This window comes from Heterodontus francisci, chromosome 13, assembly GCF_036365525.1.
Source record: "Heterodontus francisci isolate sHetFra1 chromosome 13, sHetFra1.hap1, whole genome shotgun sequence".
NCBI classification, from domain to species: domain Eukaryota; kingdom Metazoa; phylum Chordata; class Chondrichthyes; order Heterodontiformes; family Heterodontidae; genus Heterodontus; species Heterodontus francisci.
In genome coordinates, this window is record NC_090383.1 from 79,209,555 (window position 1) to 79,229,166 (window position 19,612).

The following is a 19,612-nucleotide window of genomic DNA, read 5'->3' on the forward strand; positions in this document are numbered from 1 at the left end:
ATTATGCAGCTGTGACTAACCTGGTAAGCCCTTTGCTTTCTAATTTTGTTTTTAAATGTTGCTGGATAACTTTGAATCACTAGCTTCTCTGTTAAGGCGGCAGCTCCTAGTTGTCTTGGGCAAAATAAGAGCCTCATAACAAGGGATGATTACTTAGTTGAATGGCTGATGACCTCTGAACTGACTGATCTATCAAGGTGCCCAGCATAAGAAATATATTGTTGCCCATGCAGGCTAGGACTGGACCTGTGTGATTGTCAATAGGTGGTGTGGCCAATGACTTTCTTGTGTCAATGGCCAAAGTTAGAAACAACTTGAAGCTAGAGCTGCTCATCATATGCAATGGGAAGAAATGCAGTTAGACAAGAATGTAGAACATTTAAAGTAGTCTCTTTGGAGCAATCAAAAGTCTCTGTAAGGAAAATAATGATGTTATAGCACATCATGAGGCTAAGAAAGTCATTAGGAAGATGAAGTAAGATCACTGAGCTGCATTCATCCATGAGGACTTGCAATTACACTAAATAAACCTAAATCATTTTTCCATTCACATTAATCACATCTGAAAGGGTTCCTCCAGACTTTTGCCAGCAACTGATAAGCCCAACACTCCAGATAATCCAAAAAGATATCTTCAGGATCTGTAGACAGTACTATATGGGTTGGTAACCAACTCAAGAAGCTTTAGGAGGTATTTATATGCATGGAGATTGGAAAAGTAAGTGGGGTGTGCTGCACAGATAGAATTATGTAGTTAGTAGAACAGTAAAGGGAAGCTATGGATATTATTCACGGTGATTTCCTGAATAGTTATAAGATATTATGAAATTGAGATAGTTACAACATTAGAGGTCAGTGCCATGAAATAGTGACTTACCCTGGGTCTGCCCTTCTGAGGCTGCGGAATAAGATTTTGTTTGAGACATGTACACCTTTCATATGTTAGATGGTGAATGTGGTTTCTATCCATAGAAAGGGCATTAAAACTTCCAAGGGATCTCACTGATTTCAGTAGCTGTTAAGGTAGTTTTTCAGGTCATCATGATATATGTATCATATTCTTTGGGTGTCCTACATATGGTCAAAAAGAAGCAGGCTGAATTTCATTTTTATTCAAAATATTAAGGGACAGATAATAGCTTTGTATGAGATAACAGAGCATCATAAGGCTGAGGGGAAATGCAGTTGCTTGGCTTTCATTAACTTTTAGCTTGATGCTTTACGTACCCCTCAAGAAAAAGCTGGAAGTTCTAGAACTGCGTGGCCATATATTAACTTGGATGTGTACAGCTGTTTCTATAGCCTTATAAAGACCAAGAAGAGAATCACTGAGCTGATTTAGATTTAGATTTAGAGATACAGCACTGAAACAGGCCTTTCGGCCCACCGAGTCTGTGCCGACCATTAACCACCCATTTATACAAATCCTACACCAATCCCATATTCCTACCACATCCTCACCTGTCCCTATATTCCCTTACCACCTACCTATACTAGGGGCAATTTATAATGGCCAATTTACCTATCAACCTGCAAGTCTTTTGGCTGTGGGAGGAAACCGGAGCACCCGGAGGAAACCTACGCAGACACAGGGAGAACTTGCAAACTCCACACAGGCAGTACCCAGAATTGAACTGGAGCTGTGAGGCTGCAGTGCTAACCACTGCAAAAGAGGAATGAGGGATGATTCTCTATTATAACCGTCCTATTCAATGCCTTGGTTAATGATGTGTTGGATGCTATTGTAAGAAACTATATCAGAATATTTGCCCATGCATTTATAAAAGAATTGCATTCTTCTTCTCATGTGTTGTTGGCAGATATGACTGGGGTGGCATAGACTCCAAGTGCCATCTTGAACAATGTGTTACAAAGTATGATGTGGCTGTGGGTGCCCAAACTATGAGTTTGAATGGCTCAAGAGGATATCTCAAAGACAGAGGGAGGACTTTCTCTCCTCTTTTCGATGAGAGCAGATCCCGAAAGTGCTTAAGCTTGTAAAAGTTGACATGTTCTGACCAGTTCTCTTTATGGCTTGGAGCTCCATGGTAAGCAACAAAAGGCTTCTTTTAGCTATGTTCAAGATCCGGGACCAAGTGGATTTGTGAAAAGTGAATTCAAGGAAAGGAGATCACTGGCTTGTGTTGATCTGTTGCTCAGCATCTTTGAGGCTTCAAAATGGACACATCTCTTTGCAACAATCCCTGATTTGAAGACCTGGATTAACTGTGTGGTAATCAGTAAGCCTGATAGGTGGCATTGGATTTCAATGTTTAGAACATCAAGGGTGCTGACACATGTTAGCATGTTCTGGATAATTCTTTCTGCCATGCAGAATGCATATGTATAAAGTCTGAGCACTGGGATAAAAGCTGCTGGAATGTGTTACCTAGAGGTGGGGCATGTGAACTCATGCTCAAGATTCAAGATGTTCAAGATTCTGTTTGCAGACAGAGAAGCAGTTGCAGCAGTGTTTGGCACTTGGGTGCCCAGAATGAGAAATGTGTTATTTCCTGACACTAACATCCCTCATCTCAATGTGCACAACATTCACAAAAGAAAATAAATTGGAACAATTCAAGTACAAAAAACTTCCTTTGCTGCCATGATTCCAGCCATAATTAGGAACATAGGAACAGGAGTAGGCCATTCAACCCCTCTAATGTGTCTCAGTATTCAATTTGATCATTATTTATTTGTACCTCAATTCCATATGCCTCCATTTTCTCTATATCATTTGATATTCTTACCCTACAAAAAATTATAAATTTCACTTTTGAAAGTTTCAATTGACCCAGCATCCATAGCCTTTTCACTGACCTCTGTATGAAAAGTGCTTCTCAATTTCACTCATAAATAGCCCAGCTCTAATTTTAAAATTACTTTCACTTGTTCTGGATTCCCTGACAGAAGAATTAGTTTCTTTGGGTGGAATCTTCTACAAGACAGGACCATTTGTGGGTTGGGAACCGGATTCCATAATTGGTGAGCTTTGCAGAGGCTCTTTCCCAGAGACATGGCATTAGTATCCTGCCTCTGAGTTCCCCAACCAATCAAGGAAGGCTGGATCTATCAAAGGAAGGTTTTCTAATTAAAGGGTCTCCTGTATGGGTTGCAATGGCTCAACAATACTTGAATTTTTGAGGCTGCAGTAAGCACAAGGATGGAGAAGAGACCTTGGAAGCTTGCAGCTCCACTCATTCCTCTCTCTGCAAGCACCTCACATCCCCATCTGCACAGCCAAACCGCACACTCATCCTCATCCTAATGCCCTCTCACACCCATGCCTCACAGTCACCCTCCACATAATGATGTCCTTCTGTCCTCTCTGCACAAGCCATTATGAACACTCACATATCCCTGCTTTCTCTCCTTGCAAACGAAAACACACAACATAGTAAGAGCATGGACCTGGGGCGATGTGTGTGGGGGGGTGGAGGTTGGTGGGGCGGGGTGGGGGGGGTGCGCAGGGTGGCCCTTCAGTTACAGGCAGCTTATTGGCCACTTATCGGCAATGCATTCCTACCTGCTCCACTGGGAAGGAGATCTTGTTCCAGGAGGCTGTAGATGTCAGCAGTGACCTGCTGTGATAGCCTGCTCCTCCTAACGCACTGATACTCAGACATTAGAGAAAACTGTTCCTTTGCCTATAGACCTTGTGTTGGGGCTCTTGCCTCCTTCCAGCTAGATCTAGGTGTCTATCACCTTTGTCCTTTGGAGGGGCATTCAGCTGAGGAGAAGGCAGCGGCCATTGCTGCTGCTGGTGTTACTCCTGGTGCTGATGGCAGTGGTGTTACTTCTGCTCTTGTCCCTCATAAGAGGTGGAAGGTGCAGCTACATAATCTGCTCCCATGCCAAGTTGAAAGCTAGCAGCAGGGAAGTGCTGAAGGCAGCTGAAGGTGAGTAAGGTGCCTTCCAAGAAGTTGGCAATCACCTGTCAAGCAGTGATCCATACTGTGAGAGAAGTGTTTAGAACAGCAGACTGTCACCTGGTCATGGCTGGAACTCTTCAGTGTAACAGATCAAAGCCTTCCCAACTTGTCAGTTTCACTGAAGAAGTTCGTCTTGCTGTGCACTCACGTCGATGACTGTGGCAAGTTGCTGACAAGTTGGGAAACAGATTCCCGAGCTGGGAAATCCAGAATTGAGGATTAAAACTGTTCTTAATTAACTTCTTAACTACCTTAACTACTTACTCTACAGATCCAAGGGGTTCCCCCCTTACCTTCAATCCCACCACATGGAAACCTGGAAGAGGGCGAGAAGATGTCAGGATCCCGACCCAATGTCAATTTCAGGAGTCTTAACTTCCGGCATGCAATCAAATCCGCCTCCACTTGGCTGGCAATATTTGTATTTACCCTATCGAATCCCTTTATTATTTTAAACACCTCAATTAGATCACTTCTTAACCGTCCAAACACAAGGAAATACAAGCCAGTCCCAATAATTTAACCCTTTTAGCCCTGGTATGATTCTGGTGAATCTGTACTGTGCCCCATCTGAGACCAATATACCTTTCCTGAGATTTGATACTGAAAACTGAACACAGTGTTCCAGATGAGGCCCGACCAATTCTTTGTAAAAATAAAGCGTCACTTTCTCAAGTTTTGAATTCAATCCATTCAGATAAAGGCTAAGATTCAATTAGCCTTTTTGATTTTTTTTTGTCCTTGAGCACTAAATTTTAGCGATTTATTTACATGCATTCATAAATCCCTGTGCTCCTCCACACCTAGTCTCTTACCATTAAGAACATATTCAGATTTGTCTTTCCCAAATCCACATTGAAATCCATCTTACATAGTATTGCCCACACACTTAGGGCTAGATTTTGTGCTGGAGGTGGGGCTCCTGGTGCCAGGCCGAAAAAGCGGGGAGTGGTGGGGGGGGATCTCTACCTCTGCCTTTTTTCCCTCCCCAGAATGATCCTCCGGTCTTTTTGTGTCAAGGTTTTAGGAGGCGGGATCCCCGTACCTTTAAAAACTTTAAAGGGATGGGGATCCCGCCTCCAAGAGCTGCCAGCCAATCACATGGCTGACAGCTCAGCAGTGAGCGGTGGCCACTGCCAGCACTGCAGAGGCCTCTGACCCAGTCGAAACCCGGCTCAGAGGTAGGCGTGGCGGGGTCTCCAGGGCCAGTCCAGAAGGGCCCGATGAGGGGGGTGGGGGGGCTGCTCATTCAGTCCAGGGGGAGGGGGGTCCCAGGGGTAAAGTTGTTCCTGGTGGGGGTCCTCCCTGGGCCACAAATAGCCCACGAAGGAGGGATACCCCCCCAAGCCCGCAGGGAGGGCGCCTCGTTTTACAAGGTATCATCCCCGCGCTGCGGAGGCCCCCCCGCCGCTGGTAAGATCCCAGCAGTGATGAGAAGAGGCTTTTAATAGGCCAATTAAGGGCTCAATTAGCATCTGGGTGGGAAGGCCATCATCGGCCATCATCCTGCCCCCAGGAAGATCGCTGGGTGACAGGGAGGCGACGGGCCCTCAGTCCCGCACACCTCCCATGCCACCCGTTGTGATTTTCCGTGCCCCCCACCAAGCCCCACGCCTCCGATTCCATCTCTACAGGGTCCGTAAAATCCTGGCCTTAGTCTACCTCTGTCTCTTTGTAACTTACTGCTTTTATCTACAAAATCTACTGTGACTCCTGAATCGACAAACTCATAAAGTTGAATAACCTTGGATATACAAAGCTCTATTCCTCCATCCAAGTCATTATATGTATGGTGAAGAAACATAAAGCGAGAAACATAAAGGCAGACTGTAAAAGCATCTTTAGGTATGTGGAAAGGAAAAGATTAGCAAGGACAAAGGTGGGTTTATTTCGGGTGGAGACAGGAGAATTTATAATGGAGAATAGGGAAATGGTGGAGAAACTAAACAATTACTTTGTGTCTGTCTTCACGGAGGAAGATACAGAAAATCGCCCAGAAATAACAGGGAACCAAGGGGCTTGTGAAAATGAGGAACTGAAAAAAATTAGTATCAATAAAGAGGTAGTGCTCGAAAAAGTAACTGGATTGAAGGTTGATAAATACCCAGGGCCAGATGAGCTCAATCTCAGACTGTTGAAAGAGGTGGCTACAGAGATAGTGGATGCATTGGTGGTTATCTTTCAAAATTCTATAGACTCTGGAAAGGTTCCTGCAGACTGGAAAGTAGCAAATGTAACCTCCACTATTTAGTAGTAGGGAAAATGTTAGAATCCATTATAAAGGATGTGATACCTAGATACTTAGAAAATAATGATATGATTGGGCAGAATCAATATGGATTTATGAAAGGGAAATCATGTTTGACAAATCTGTTGGAATTTAGAACCAAGCTATTTCAGAAAGGTGAAAGCAAAATACTGCAGATGCTGGAAATCTGAAATAAAAACAAGAAATGCTGGAAATACTCAGCAGATCTGGCAGCATCTGTGGAGAGAGAAGCAGAGTTAACGTTTCGGATCAGTGACCCTTCTTTGGAACTGGCAAGTATTAGAAATGTCAAAGGTTATAAGCAAGTAAAGCGGGGGTGGGGCAAGAGTTAACAAAGGAGAAGGTGTAGATTGGACAAGGCCACAGAATAGCTGACCAGAAGGTCATTGAACAGCAGCAAGTACAAACATGAAAAAAAAACAGTGGGTAAGCAAACTGAACAAACTAAGATGAAATAAAATAAACATACAAAAAAAATGTAAAAAAAGAAAAAATAACTAAAAATGAAAGTAAAATGGGGGGCCCGTCATGCTCTGAAATTATTGAACTCAATGTTCAGTCCGGCAGGCTGCAGTGTGCCTAATTGGTGAATGAGATGCTGTTCCTCGAGCTTGCGCTGATGTTCACTGGAACACTGCAGCAAGCCCAGGACAGAGATGTGAGCTTAGAGCAGGGGGGAGTGTTGAAATGGCAAGCAACCGGAAGCTCAGGGTCCTGCTTGCGACTGAGCAGAGGTGTTCCACAAAGCAGTCACCCAGTCTGCATTTGGTCTCCCTAATGTAGAGGAGACCACATTTCAGAAAGGTCTTGCTTTGTACAATTTTCCATATATATTGAACTTAAATGGAAACAACTATTTGTTATCAAGATTAAAATATGCTTTGAAGTTGGAATTCTCAAAATTGCCATTTTAAACTTGTAAAAGTATGTACTTTTAAACTGCTATCCTGTGCATAGTTAAATGTTTCCTTTCAAATATGCTTTGTATTGGCCAAAAAGCCACAGTGATGATATTTTTAGACTCAGCGAACATTCTGATTGTTGTGACATGAATCTGTGTGGAGAATTTCTTGCCAAATAAGGAGTGAAATTCCTGTTTACAGTAAATGTTATGAAATCGTTGGCTTGAATGTTGGTCTCCTATTTTTACTTGCATTCGCATTTCCATTATAATTAGCAACTAAGGAATTTCATCCCAATATTGCCACAAAAGTGACTACTTTTATCCTTTGCCAAATGTGTATGATGTCTCTTGTCTTTCTTTGATCTCACCTGTCATGGGTTCATATGCAGTCCCTACATCTTCATTGCCACAGCACAAAAGGTCCGTACTAACTAGTTGTTTGCCACAGCACTGTTGGTTAAAACCATCATGAAGTGAATTTCCGCAACAGATCTGGTTGCCCGCTTCAAAGTATGGGTTGCCCCAGCAGCACGAATCCCCAACTCCGATCGAGACTTGGTTTTGTTGAACACTGGGGCAGCAAACCTCACCTGGAAGCAAATAGTTAGCACATTATTATAAAGAGATCATAGAGAGAGAGAGATACAGCACTGAAACAGGCCCTTCGGCCCACCGAGTCTGTGCCAACCATCAACCACCCATTTATACTAATCCTACATTAATCCCATATTCCCTAGCACATCCTCACAATTATCCTACCACCTACCTACACTAGGGGCAATTTACAATGGTCAATTTACCTACCAACCTACAACTCTTTGGCTGTGGGAGGAAACCGGAGCACCCGGCGGAAACCCATGCAAATGAAACATATTTCACTGTAATAGTTTTATAAAATCTTGCAAATATTCTTAGAGCTCTTTCATTATGTGAAGTATATCCCAAGTATTTTTACCTGATACTAATTTTACAGCAGTCAAATTTTATTATCATTGTTCATAATCTTAAATATGAAAGGCTTCTAATTGACTAAAAGCACATATTTAGAGAAAAACAAAGGACAGGATCAGAAGTGGAGTAAAAGGTTCTGTGAGCATGACTTAACAGGAGAAAACGGAATCTAATTTTATGATCTCAACTCTGAGGTTTTGAGTTAAATATGGAGAGCAGTTACTGAATATCAAATTTCCTTTGCCTGAAATTTATCATCTATAAAGAACACACAAAAAAACCCTCTGTGATTTTCATTTCTCATCCCGCCAAATACCAACAAAGCACTGAAACAGCACAATACAATAGTTTAAAAATAAATTATATGGCTCATTGGTATTACCAATTGTTATGCAGAAGAGGCTTGGTTTACATTTAACTTTTCATATGTCCAAAAGGTCCTTACAATCATTAGAAGTACATAGGTAAGAGTTTAGCAGGGTTGTGATTTTGACAATCATAGGTATTGACTTTAGCATTGTCGTTAGAATACTATCACTATGTGGAGGTTGATTGGTTTTTCTTCTGGTAGCTATGTCTGTAGTACATGATATACTTAAGGTCTTGAGGTTTATTTGCACAGTAATGGGGAACAAAGCATTTCTGTCTCTTAGCCATGCTAAAAATGTCAAGTGCTGAATGTCATTGCATAATTCAGCAATAGAACTCACAAAAATTTAGTCTTGCCTACCTGGCAGAACTCTAACGTAATAATTCCCACAGCAGTGAAACCCAGGTTGGAACGTGTGGAGAAGCCCACTGCAACAAACTACAGAGGAATTCAAACTCGAGGCAATGTATCTGTCTTCACAGCAAGCATAGTCTGGCTTATTGCTGTACAGCACTCCATCACAGCAAACCTATTAAGAACATTATGGAACATTTCATGCAAAACACATCATCAGTTTTCCCACAGCAACATCTGAGTAAAATCTGAGTAGTAATGAATCTGCTCAGCTATAAAGTAGGGACTCAGTGAATCAAGAAAGAGTTTAGAATGATTCAAATCTGCTCAACAAACTAACCTTTGCTTTGCTGATTATGATAAATGACTCCAGTCACACATTTACATGTATATATTTCAACAAAATGTGGTCCAATACAATAGTTTTTAATTTGATGTACCAAAAAATCTTGTTGAGTCAAGCAACTTGAGGAAAACAATAATGATACTTGATGTGGCTGGAAAAGAAAGGCTTACATATCATAATTAGGGAAACAAATTAAAGATAATATGAATGAACTTGGATAGTGACGACCTACATGGTGTCAACAGGGCACAGGGAGTAATCCCTGTGCCGAAACACATGAGCCCAAGGCCTGATTAAACCTCGGGCCTGATTTAAATTTGATTGGCAAGCTGCAGACACCTGTTGTTCACTGGCAAAGTAGATGTAAATTTTTAGCTTTTGCATAGCTTGAAGAGGCCCTCAGGTAGGTCCTGGGAAAGTGGTTGAGAGGCAGAGGGATGATCGCGAGAAAGGGAGGTGTGCAATTGTGAGGGATGGGGGTTGGGATGGAGGGGTTGATTGGGAAGAAAGAAGGGAATGATGGGAAGGATCATGCCAGGGTGGGGAGGAGCACATTCTGTGCTGCAATCGCTGGGTGATTAGTCTACTACTGACATTCACTGCCTGGGTCTCATACATGAAGAATGGCCACATAGATGAAGTACCAATGGTAGTTGGCATCTGTGGAAGTGTAACGTTCAACAGAGGAGAGGAGGAAAATAAGGGAGTAAATTAGGGTAAAAAAGAGCAAAAATGGAAATTCAAAATATCCATCACATTCCCATCAGCTCTGATGATTGATGTTGTGGAATAATCTTTGCTACAGTGCTACAATTTTAGCATCTTTCCAATCTTTTCCCACCCTCCAGTATAAAGGTTTATTTATTTATTTAGAGATACAGTACTGAAACGGGCCCTTTGGCCCACCGAGTCTGTGCTGACCAACAACCACCCATTTATACTAATCCGACATTAATCCCATATTCCCTACCACATCCCCACCACTCTCCTACCACCTACCTACACTCGGGGCAATTTACAATGGCCAATTTACCTATCAACCTGCAAGTCTTTGGCTGTGGGAGGAAACCGGAGCACCCGGCGGAAATCCACGCGGTCACAGGGAGAAATTGCAAACTGCGCACAGTCAGTACTGAACCCAGTTATCCTCCTTGGCGCAGATAGTCCAACTTACATTGTCTCCAATTAGAATATCAGTGATATTCTTTTATTAAGCCACAATTCAGCAACCTTTCCCCTTTCAAAATCATTTTTTCCCCTTTCACAATCATTTTTACCCCTTTCACAATCATTTTTTCACTCTCCCTGACATAACTCATCCTGTACAGGAAGTCTGAATGTCAATATGAGTTCAGATTTGAATTCCTCATCTCAGGTGAACATCTCAGATTTCCTAGTTGGCTCTAGTGCTGTAGTTATCAAATTGTCTGCAATGCAGCCCTAATACTAATACTCATGTTTTGTGGGACCACACTCACTAGCGAGAATGGTACAAGTACGACTATAAATTTGATGCTGAAGCTATTTTTAATGCATGCTCATGGTTGTGTTGACTAAAAGCTTGCCTCTAAAGGAACAATGCTATTAATATAACTTTAAACAATCTATTGTTAATTTTTTGCAGTAATCTGAAAATAACTTAAATTTAGAATGTCTTGGTTGAAAACAAAATGTATAAACTATGAACATTCCTGTTAAAGAAGTTAAATATTAAAGGTGCGCATACAAATGTTTACAAATCAGTGCTCCAGGGGCTTAGCCAATGAAATAAAACTGACTCCTCCTTCAGCTTCGCCAACATCCTGTTTTAAGTAAAGACATTTTAATATACTGCACAATAATCAAAAAGCACACAACACAGTTTTATGGTGGATTCCCTCATACATTTCACTTTTGAAGAGATTTTTTATTAGGTAAAACAACTGAACCGAAACCACAACATTTAACATAAAACATCCTAAGGGAAGACTTCTTCTGAGCACTATTGAAGCACTATTGAGACCCCCATCATGCCTGACCCTCCCCAAGACAGGCGGGAGAGGATTGGGGAATCGGTTGAAATTGAAAAAATATGAAACCCGACCCCAACCTGCCGTCAAAGTGCCTAATTTCAATGGGTTTGGGGTTGGCCAAATAACCTGCTCAAGACAGGCAAGTCGGAAATTAATATATTTAAATGAGGCTCCATGCCTCAAATCTTGGGAACAATTTGAATTTAACAATCACAGGCCGGGCTTCCTAGGGCTCAGCAAACCCGGCAGCAAAGGCTATGTGTCTACGCACATTTCGTGCCAGAAGTAAGCTGCCTTCCATATTGGCAAAGGCTGAAGGATAAGCCTGAAACAGGCTTTACTTCCTTTCCATATGCAAATGGGAGTCTAATGCTGGTTTCAGAACCTCTTCTTATATCTTCATGTCTAACACAGCCAAACCAGCTTCCTGCTGCAGACTGCCATCAAAAAGGTCGGTATTTAAAAAAAAGACTTACCTGAATGTGGAGCTGAAAGCAGCAAGATTGTGCCTGTGAGCTCCATAGGAATTCTGAGTGCCGTTACTAATCCAAATTGTATTAAAGCAAAATACTGCAAAAAAAACCCTGCAGATTCTGGATATATGAAACAGAAACAGAAAGTGCAGGAAATACTCAGCAGGTCTGGCAGCATCTGTGGAGTCAGAAACAGAGTTGAAACAGTGTTCTAATGAAGTTGATCTGAAACGTCAACTTTGTTTCTCTCTCCATTAATCCTACTTAGCCCTTTCCCATTCACCAAGATAAACATCAACTGCTGCTCAAGGACCATCAACTTGGTGAAAGACACTCTTGGGATGCCTGAAACTTGCTGGTCTTCCAGTGCAAAGAGTTGTCGATGACCCAGTGTTGCAGTCTGGCACATTCCAAGGTCCAGGACTACAGGCTGAGGGGCACACTAAAGGTTGGGGCAGCCACAGCAAAGGCACACATCCGCCCAAGAAGCAGGTAGTCACCCATCGCCCATGGCTGTCAAGGTGACCACAGCACTCAATTTCTTCACATCTGGGCCCTTCCAGGGATCAGCTGGTGACATCTATGAGATCTGGCAATCTGTAGCCCACAACTGCATCACCCAGGTCACCAATGCCTTGTATTGAAGATCTCCAAATATATTCACTTTGAGACCAGTCAAACTCAGAGGGCTGTCGGCTTTGCTTCACTCGCAGGATTTCCACAGGTCCAGGGGGTTATAGATTGCACACATTTGGCAATGAAGACACCATCATATCAGCCAGATGTCTTTGTTAATCCAAACAGCTTCCACTCCCTTAATGTGAAGCTAGTCTGTGACCACCACAAGAACACAATGCAAGCCTGTGCCAGGTATCCAGGATGCAGCCATGACTCTTTAATCCTTCAGCAGTCTCATGTACTACAGTTGTTCTGTCCACCAGACAACCTCAGCAGTTGAGACAATGGATACCCACTCAAGACCTGGCTGCTGACCCCAGTGAGCAGCCCTACCACAGAGGCACAGGAGAGGTATAACAGGAGACATCTTACCACCAGAGTGACAATAGAGCAAGCTATTAGCTTGCTCAAAATGAGGTTCTGCTGCCTTGGCAAATCAGGATGCACCCTTCAATATGCCACAGCAAAGGTCTCCAGGATTGTTGTGGTCTACTGTGTCTTTCACAATATGGTGTTGCAGAGAGGACTGGAGCTGGTGCAAGAAGAAGGTGGAGATCACCTCTCATTCTTGGAGGAGGAAGAGGAGGAGCAGAAACATCATGATGTGCCCTTGGTGCCTGCCAGAGAAGCCTGCGACACCCTCATCTAGGCACGCTTCACTTGAAAAAAGTGTGCTTGCAACATTGCAAGCTTTCCATCATACATACGAACATACAAACATATGAACATACGAATTAGGAGCAGGAGTAGGCCACTAGTCCCCTCGAGCCTGCTCCGCCATTCAACAAGATCATGGCTGATCTGATTGTAACCTCAACTCCACATTCCCGCCTACACCCGGTAACCTTTTACCCCCTCGCTTATCAAGACCCGTGTGCAACCCCTCCACCACCAAACCTCCTCCCTACAGTCACTCAACCAACCATCACATTCACAGCCTTTCCTCCTCATCAAGGCTGCTCATTCCATTCACTGGAATGAAACTGACCAGGGTCAATGAGGGATCCAACAAAGTAGAGGACATGACAATCAGTAGCTCACATAAATTCATTATTTCAGTAAAAAAAAGAGCATCAAAGGAACAGTAAGAATTTAATAAGCACCCAAGTGAATACTTCTGTGCAACTAAGACCTTTTTCTTGTATGCTTTCTATTACTTCTATGTGGTGCTACTCCTGTGGCTTCAGCAGAGCTAGAAGAAGGCTGTTCGTTCCCCTGCCCTGAGATGCCCATCCTCTGGGTTTTGGATCTTGTGAGGGTTCCACCAAAGACTTCCCCACCTGCACCTGTGCAAGGCCAGACTTGGTCATCGGGGCAGGAGGCAGCTTGTGCAGCTCTATCTGATGGTGGGAGGGCAAGAGCCAAGAAGTAGGGGTGCCTTGAGAAGAGTCCCCATTGTTATGAGCCCTTTCTCTATCTTCCCTCTGTGGGCCCCCTGCACGTCCCTGCTAACCAAGAATGGGAGAGCACTCGGCGGCATGTCAGCCCGGTGTTCAGCCACCAAGGCAATACTTCGACCAATGGTGTGTAAACTGGCAACCAGAGTGTGCAGGCCACTGGCGTGGGCCAGTATGCACTCAGTGGTCTGCTGTGTCTGATTCTCCATGAGGGTGGCCACTTTTTCTACGAAGGTGGTCATCAGCACAAATGCCTGATACACCATGGCACTCATGCTTCATTTTCTGTGCAAGGATGCAAACTGCCTTTGGAAATGCTGACAGAAGCACACACATTTCCTGTTCCTGCACAACAAGTAGCCTTTCAGTGTATGAACCACAAGGTTTAGCATTTGTGTCCAGCTGAGCAGAGCTTGAAGTAGCTTGCGCACTCGGACGAGGATTCATCACTGCTGTCCCTGTCTCCAGCACCTGCTCCTGCGCACATACGATGTGTTCCTCACCATGTGCCACCCTATCGGTTTGAGATGCTGGACCCACTGAGGTATGTATATCTATGCTGGTGGAGGGTGCATAGGAGTCATGTGACGGTGCACCCTCAGAGTGCTGGTCCTTCTCTGAGGACTGCATGAGTTTCTTTCTCATCTCCTCCATCCGCACTATCAATGCACCTGTAGGAGATGAAAGACATGAGTTCGTGCTGATATCATGACATTTAATATATTGGTGACATCAATTCAACATGAGTAACAAGTGCTAGTGTGATATCTAATTCCATCATCAGGTCTCTGGGCCACCCCCATCTCTCCATCAGCAACAGTCTGTACTGGTGCCACCCTGCTGATCCCCATGGCTTCCTCCTCCATTGTGGCGAGGATGGCCATGGCTGTAGCTCCACCCCCAGTTCCCTGCCTCTGCCTGCAGTTGTGGGCTCTCTTCTCCTCCATTGAGATAAGGCAGAGAGTTGTGATTGTGAGAAGTGAACTAATTTCTGAGGATGGGAGGTAAACATTTGAGGAGGGTGACTGTGAGGAATGGGTTTGAGAGGGCAATAGAGCAAAGGTGTGTGTGAGTGTTGTCTGTTGAGGTGGAGATTTTAGGAGGAGGCTGGAGAGAAAGGAATGTGTGTGACAGCAAGGTATATCAGTCAGAGGAGTGGTGTGCAGGAGAAAGCTAGGGAGGTGAGACAGTGATGACTGCCAGCTAAGAGTTGCAGGACACTCACCTAGCCCGACCTCATGAAGTCATTAAAACTTTTTTGGCACTGGATCCAGGTCTTGGGCACCACACTTTGGCTGCTGCCAGCTTCGGTGACTTGTAGCCACACCTGCTTGATGATGTTGGCTGGCCTCCTCCTGCTGTCCTCAGGGAATAGGACTCCTCGTGCCCTCACTGCAGCAATCATTACCTCCAGAGATGAGTCTATGAACTGGGAAGCCAGCCTTTCCACGCTTTTATCCATTCTGCAGGTCTTTGCACCTTCCCACTGGTATCCTCTATGTTGCACACTGCTTCCATTTTGAGTCCTGCAGGGGTCCCTTTAAATCGAGATCCTTCATTGTTTGGTTAGGTGTGTCAGCCTGCCAGCCCTCCCTGATTGGTTAGGGAACCAGCAGGTGGTATCATAATTATGTTGCTCTGGGAAAGAGCAATGGTATTGCCCAAATAAGTTAATCAGGTTCCTGACCCAAAAATGGTCCCATCATTCCAGTCGGGACTAAGTTCACACGATTCTGCCTTAAGTGTCAAAACAATTAGCTTCTCTTCTCTGGTTACATAATCATTTATGCCAATTGCAGAACAATTAATTCATTATCAAAGGTACTTTACCTGACTCTCTGGCTGATAACAGGAGTGACCACAAATATTTTCATTTATTTTGCATTGAACATAAACACACCGTTGACTTTTCTGATTTGCTTTTGAGCCCATGGCATCTATACATTGATGCAGTGTTTTTCGCCAAATTTCATATCCCTTTATGATGCCATTTGGTCGTCCAGGGGATGTCCAATCAATTCTAAGAGACCTTGGGAAATACAAAAATATAAAATGGGGAGAAAGGGTTATGATAGGGTAACAGTGATCTCAAAATATCTTTCAGCAGTTGGAACAATAACATTTACATAGTTACATAAAGTCATTGCTTATGTCCCAATGGTTGCAAATTATTTAGAGGTGCAACCATTCTAAAATCCAGAATTCCTTCTTCTATAAAATTTGCAACATACAACTAAATAACGCATATTAATTGTAGAAAACAGCATAAACTATAGACGACAAACAATGATGATTGACAATGGCCATACAATGGCCAATAATAATAAGGGATATTGAGCTACATGTTCTACATCACAAGATTATCATACATAACTGTAGGTCTTTATTGGACTTAATAATAAAATATTTGAAAGATCATTTTTAAAGCAGTTTTTACTATTTTCAATAGATATGGTGTTGTCAAGGCACAGTAGAGGATTAGCACAGTTAATAGCTGTTCCACAACCTCATCATCAGTATATTATCTGTATCAGTCCTGAGTAGCTATACAAAGAACAAACAAAGAACAGTACAGCACAGGAACAGGCCATTCGGCCCTCCAAGCCTGCACCGATCTTGATGCCTGCCTAAACTAACACCTTCTGCACTTCCGGGGCCCATATCCCTCTATTCCCTTCCTATTCATATATTTGTCAGGATGTCTCTTAAATGTCGCTATCGTATCTGCTTCCACCACCTCCCCTGGCAGCAAGTTCCAGGCACTCACCAACCTTTGTGTAAAAAACTTGCCTCGCACATCCCCTCTAAACTTTGCCCCTCACACCTTAAACCTATGTCCCCTAGTAACTGACTCTTCCACCCTGGGAAAAAGCTTCTGACTATCCACTCTGTCCATGCCGCTCATAACTTTGTAAACCTCTATCATGTCGCGCCTCCACCTCCGTCGTTCCAGTGAAAACAATCCGAGTTTTTCCAACCTCTCCTCATAGCTAATGCCCTCCAGACCAGGCAACATCTTGGTAAACCTCCTCTGTACCCTCTCCAAAGCCTCCACGTCCTTCTGGTAGTGTGGCGACCAGAATTGCACGCAATATTCTAAGTGTGGCCTAACTAAGGCCTATATATATAGAAAAAGAAAGAACTCACATTTATATAGCACCTTTCATGACCTCAGGATACCCAAAGCACTTCAGAGGCAATCAAGTGCATTTTTAAGTGTAGTTGCTGTTGTAATAGAGCATGACTCACAAACAGCAGCAAAATACACAACAAGATAATCAATGGGGCCTGAGTTTAACATTTCATCTGAGAGACACCACCTCCAACAATGCACCCCTCCTCAGGACTGTACTGAAGTGTTAGCCTAGACTATGAGCTCAAGTCTCTGGTGTGGGGTTTGAATTCAAAAGCTTCTGATTCAGAGTTGAGAGTGCTACTACTGAGGCAAGGATGACACTTTAGAACAAGAGACAGAGTTCTATGGAAAGGAAAGATAACAAAGAAAACTGAGGGTGGAATTTAATGGTGCCTGATGGAACAAGAAGCAAGGCAGGGGTGGGAGGCACTGTTTCGGAAGCCCAATTCCGCTAAGTCTGGGCCGCATTAAGTTGGTGGAGAGGAGTCAGCGAGGCAGCAATGCTGCAGGGAAGCAGCGGGAAGCCAATTGTACTTGTTAAAGAAGTACTTAAGTCTCATTTATATGCAATTGAATGAAATTTAATGCTACTTTGCTAATTAAATGTGTGGCACATGAAGATCACGGGCCATCAGATCCCCAACAACTCAAAGCTGGCAGTACCCAGGCAAGGCCGCATGTTCCAAGGGGAAGGTCAGCCATTGTGGAACTGCCTTCCATTGGAGTGGAAACTTCTGCTGAAAGGGGAAAGGAGGCCATTGCAATCACTCAGTGGGGCAGCTCAGAGGAGCTGAGTGGCAATCACTCAGTGGGGCAGCTCAGAGGAGCTGAGGGGCAGTCACTCAGTGGGGCAGCTCGGAGGAGCTGAGTGGCAGTCACTCAGTAGGACAGCCTAGAGGAGCTGAGGGGTAGTCACAGCGGGGCAGCTCGGAGGAGCTGAGGGACAGTCACTCAGCGGGCTGAACAAAGTTGGAAAGCTCTTCAGGGACTGCACAGATGAGGAAAGCTCTTCATGGGCAACAAGATTAGATCTCTCAGCAGCTCCCACAGTGATCCAGGAGGGTCACAAACTCAGCAGTGAGGTCTAGCTGCTATTTACAAATGGTGCCAGCACCTGCCCTCATATCAGCTGACACTGGGAGCGGCGCCTTCCTGCCCGTCCCCGACACTTGCATTCGGGCGCCGCACTTCCATCTTGCTAATTGGCCGGCTGTCACATAATTGCATTCGGCCAGCTGCTTCCACCCTGAACAGTAATGTCGCAGTTTCCAGGTCCGCCGCTGAGACCTGTGCCGCTGACATTAAATTCCATCCTAGTAATGGGGACAGCTAAGCTGAGAGACAAAGATAGAAAAAAGACTTGCATTTATATAGTGCCTTTCAGGACCTTAGGACTTCCCAAAACACTTTACAGCCAATGAGGTATTTTTGAAGTGTATACACTGTTGTAATGTAGGAACCATGGCAGCCAAACAGCAGTGTGATAATGACCAGATAATCTGTTTTTTGTGATGTTGACTTAGGGATAAATATTGGCCAGGACCCAGGGGATAGCTCCCCTGCTCTTCTTTGAAATAGTGTCATGGGATCTTTGACATCCATTTGAGAGAGTAGAAGGGATATTGCTTTAATGTCTCATCCAAAAGACGGCACCTTCGACATTGCAGCACTCTCTCAGAACTGCACTGGAGTGTCAACCTAGATTTTTGTACTCAAGTCCTGGAGTGGGGTTTAAATCCACAAATTTCTGACTCAGAGGTGATTGTGGTCCCAACTGAGCCACAGCTGAGATGAGAGAGGTAGCAAAAGAGACATACAATCTTGGTATAAGAGGCTGACAACAAAGGAGTGTAACTAACATAAAATGTTATGAAAAAAAGAGAAACTGTATCAGGGAAGATACTTGTCATTGATGACTTTTTAGGCCCTCTGGAGATCCTTTTGCTTGAATTGTGGTTGAAACAGTGAGATCAAAAACAGCAAGGTAGGTACTACACTGTTTAGATAGGGCAGTGATGAAATTCAAGTGTGTTATATTATTGCTAACTTCTGGCTGCATATGTAAAGAATTAGCTCGTACCACAACAGTATAAATATTATTGGTTGATTAATTAGAAATTGTCTTAATTATCTCAACATATGCAGTATCATGGAAAGTAGCCATCAATACAAACTCTATCACCCACAAGATCAAAGGGTAAGAGTGTTATATAATCACAATGCTACATGTAACTTATTTTTTAGTAAACCACTGCTAACAAGTCACTTATCCAATTTTTGCTGCACTTTTTAGTAGAATGAGTAAATAATTCCAACAGTGGCTTTTGAGAGAAACAAACCACTACTTCATAGGGCTCAATTTTACCAGCCCCTCGATGCCGTGGATCACAGCGTGGGGGCCGGTAAAATCCTGCGGGGAGAGGCCCGCCTCAACTCGTGTGTTGAGAAGGGTCCGCCGCATGTTACCAGCGGTGGGGAGACCTTGGTGCGGCCCCCCCCGCCGCCAGGTGGCGGGCCCTTCATATACATATGCAAACCGTACCAAATAAGATGCAGATAAATTTACCTGCAGGCGGTGGCCGTGCCACACCGATATTACTGCCACCGTTCATGCTCCACGCATTTTTGGAACTCTGCACGGAGTTCCGAGTGAGAACCTGGTCGGGAGGGGGGAGCAATAGGATTTTCAGGGCGGGAGGGGTGGAGGAGGTGGGTAAACAATCTTTACTGGCTAATAGGATTGTGGGAAGGGGATGAGGGTTAAAGGGAACAAATTTTTGGGGCGAACAT

The 19,612-nt window shown here is 43.9% G+C and overlaps 1 protein-coding gene across 1 annotated transcript in view; it reads right to left on the bottom strand.

The window, feature by feature from the left end:
* Positions 1–19,612, bottom strand: part of ush2a (Usher syndrome 2A (autosomal recessive, mild)) — a 1,262,450-nt gene that overhangs the window by 289,883 nt on the left and 952,955 nt on the right. The window contains exons 49-54 of the mRNA XM_068045693.1: positions 15,517–15,715; positions 8,787–8,955; positions 7,474–7,695; positions 4,081–4,129; positions 2,703–2,751; positions 878–898 (exon numbers count right to left, since the gene is read on the bottom strand). Of these exons, the coding sequence (XP_067901794.1) occupies positions 878–898; positions 2,703–2,751; positions 4,081–4,129; positions 7,474–7,695; positions 8,787–8,955; positions 15,517–15,715 (709 nt within the window). The remainder of the gene's footprint in view (positions 1–877; positions 899–2,702; positions 2,752–4,080; positions 4,130–7,473; positions 7,696–8,786; positions 8,956–15,516; positions 15,716–19,612) is intronic.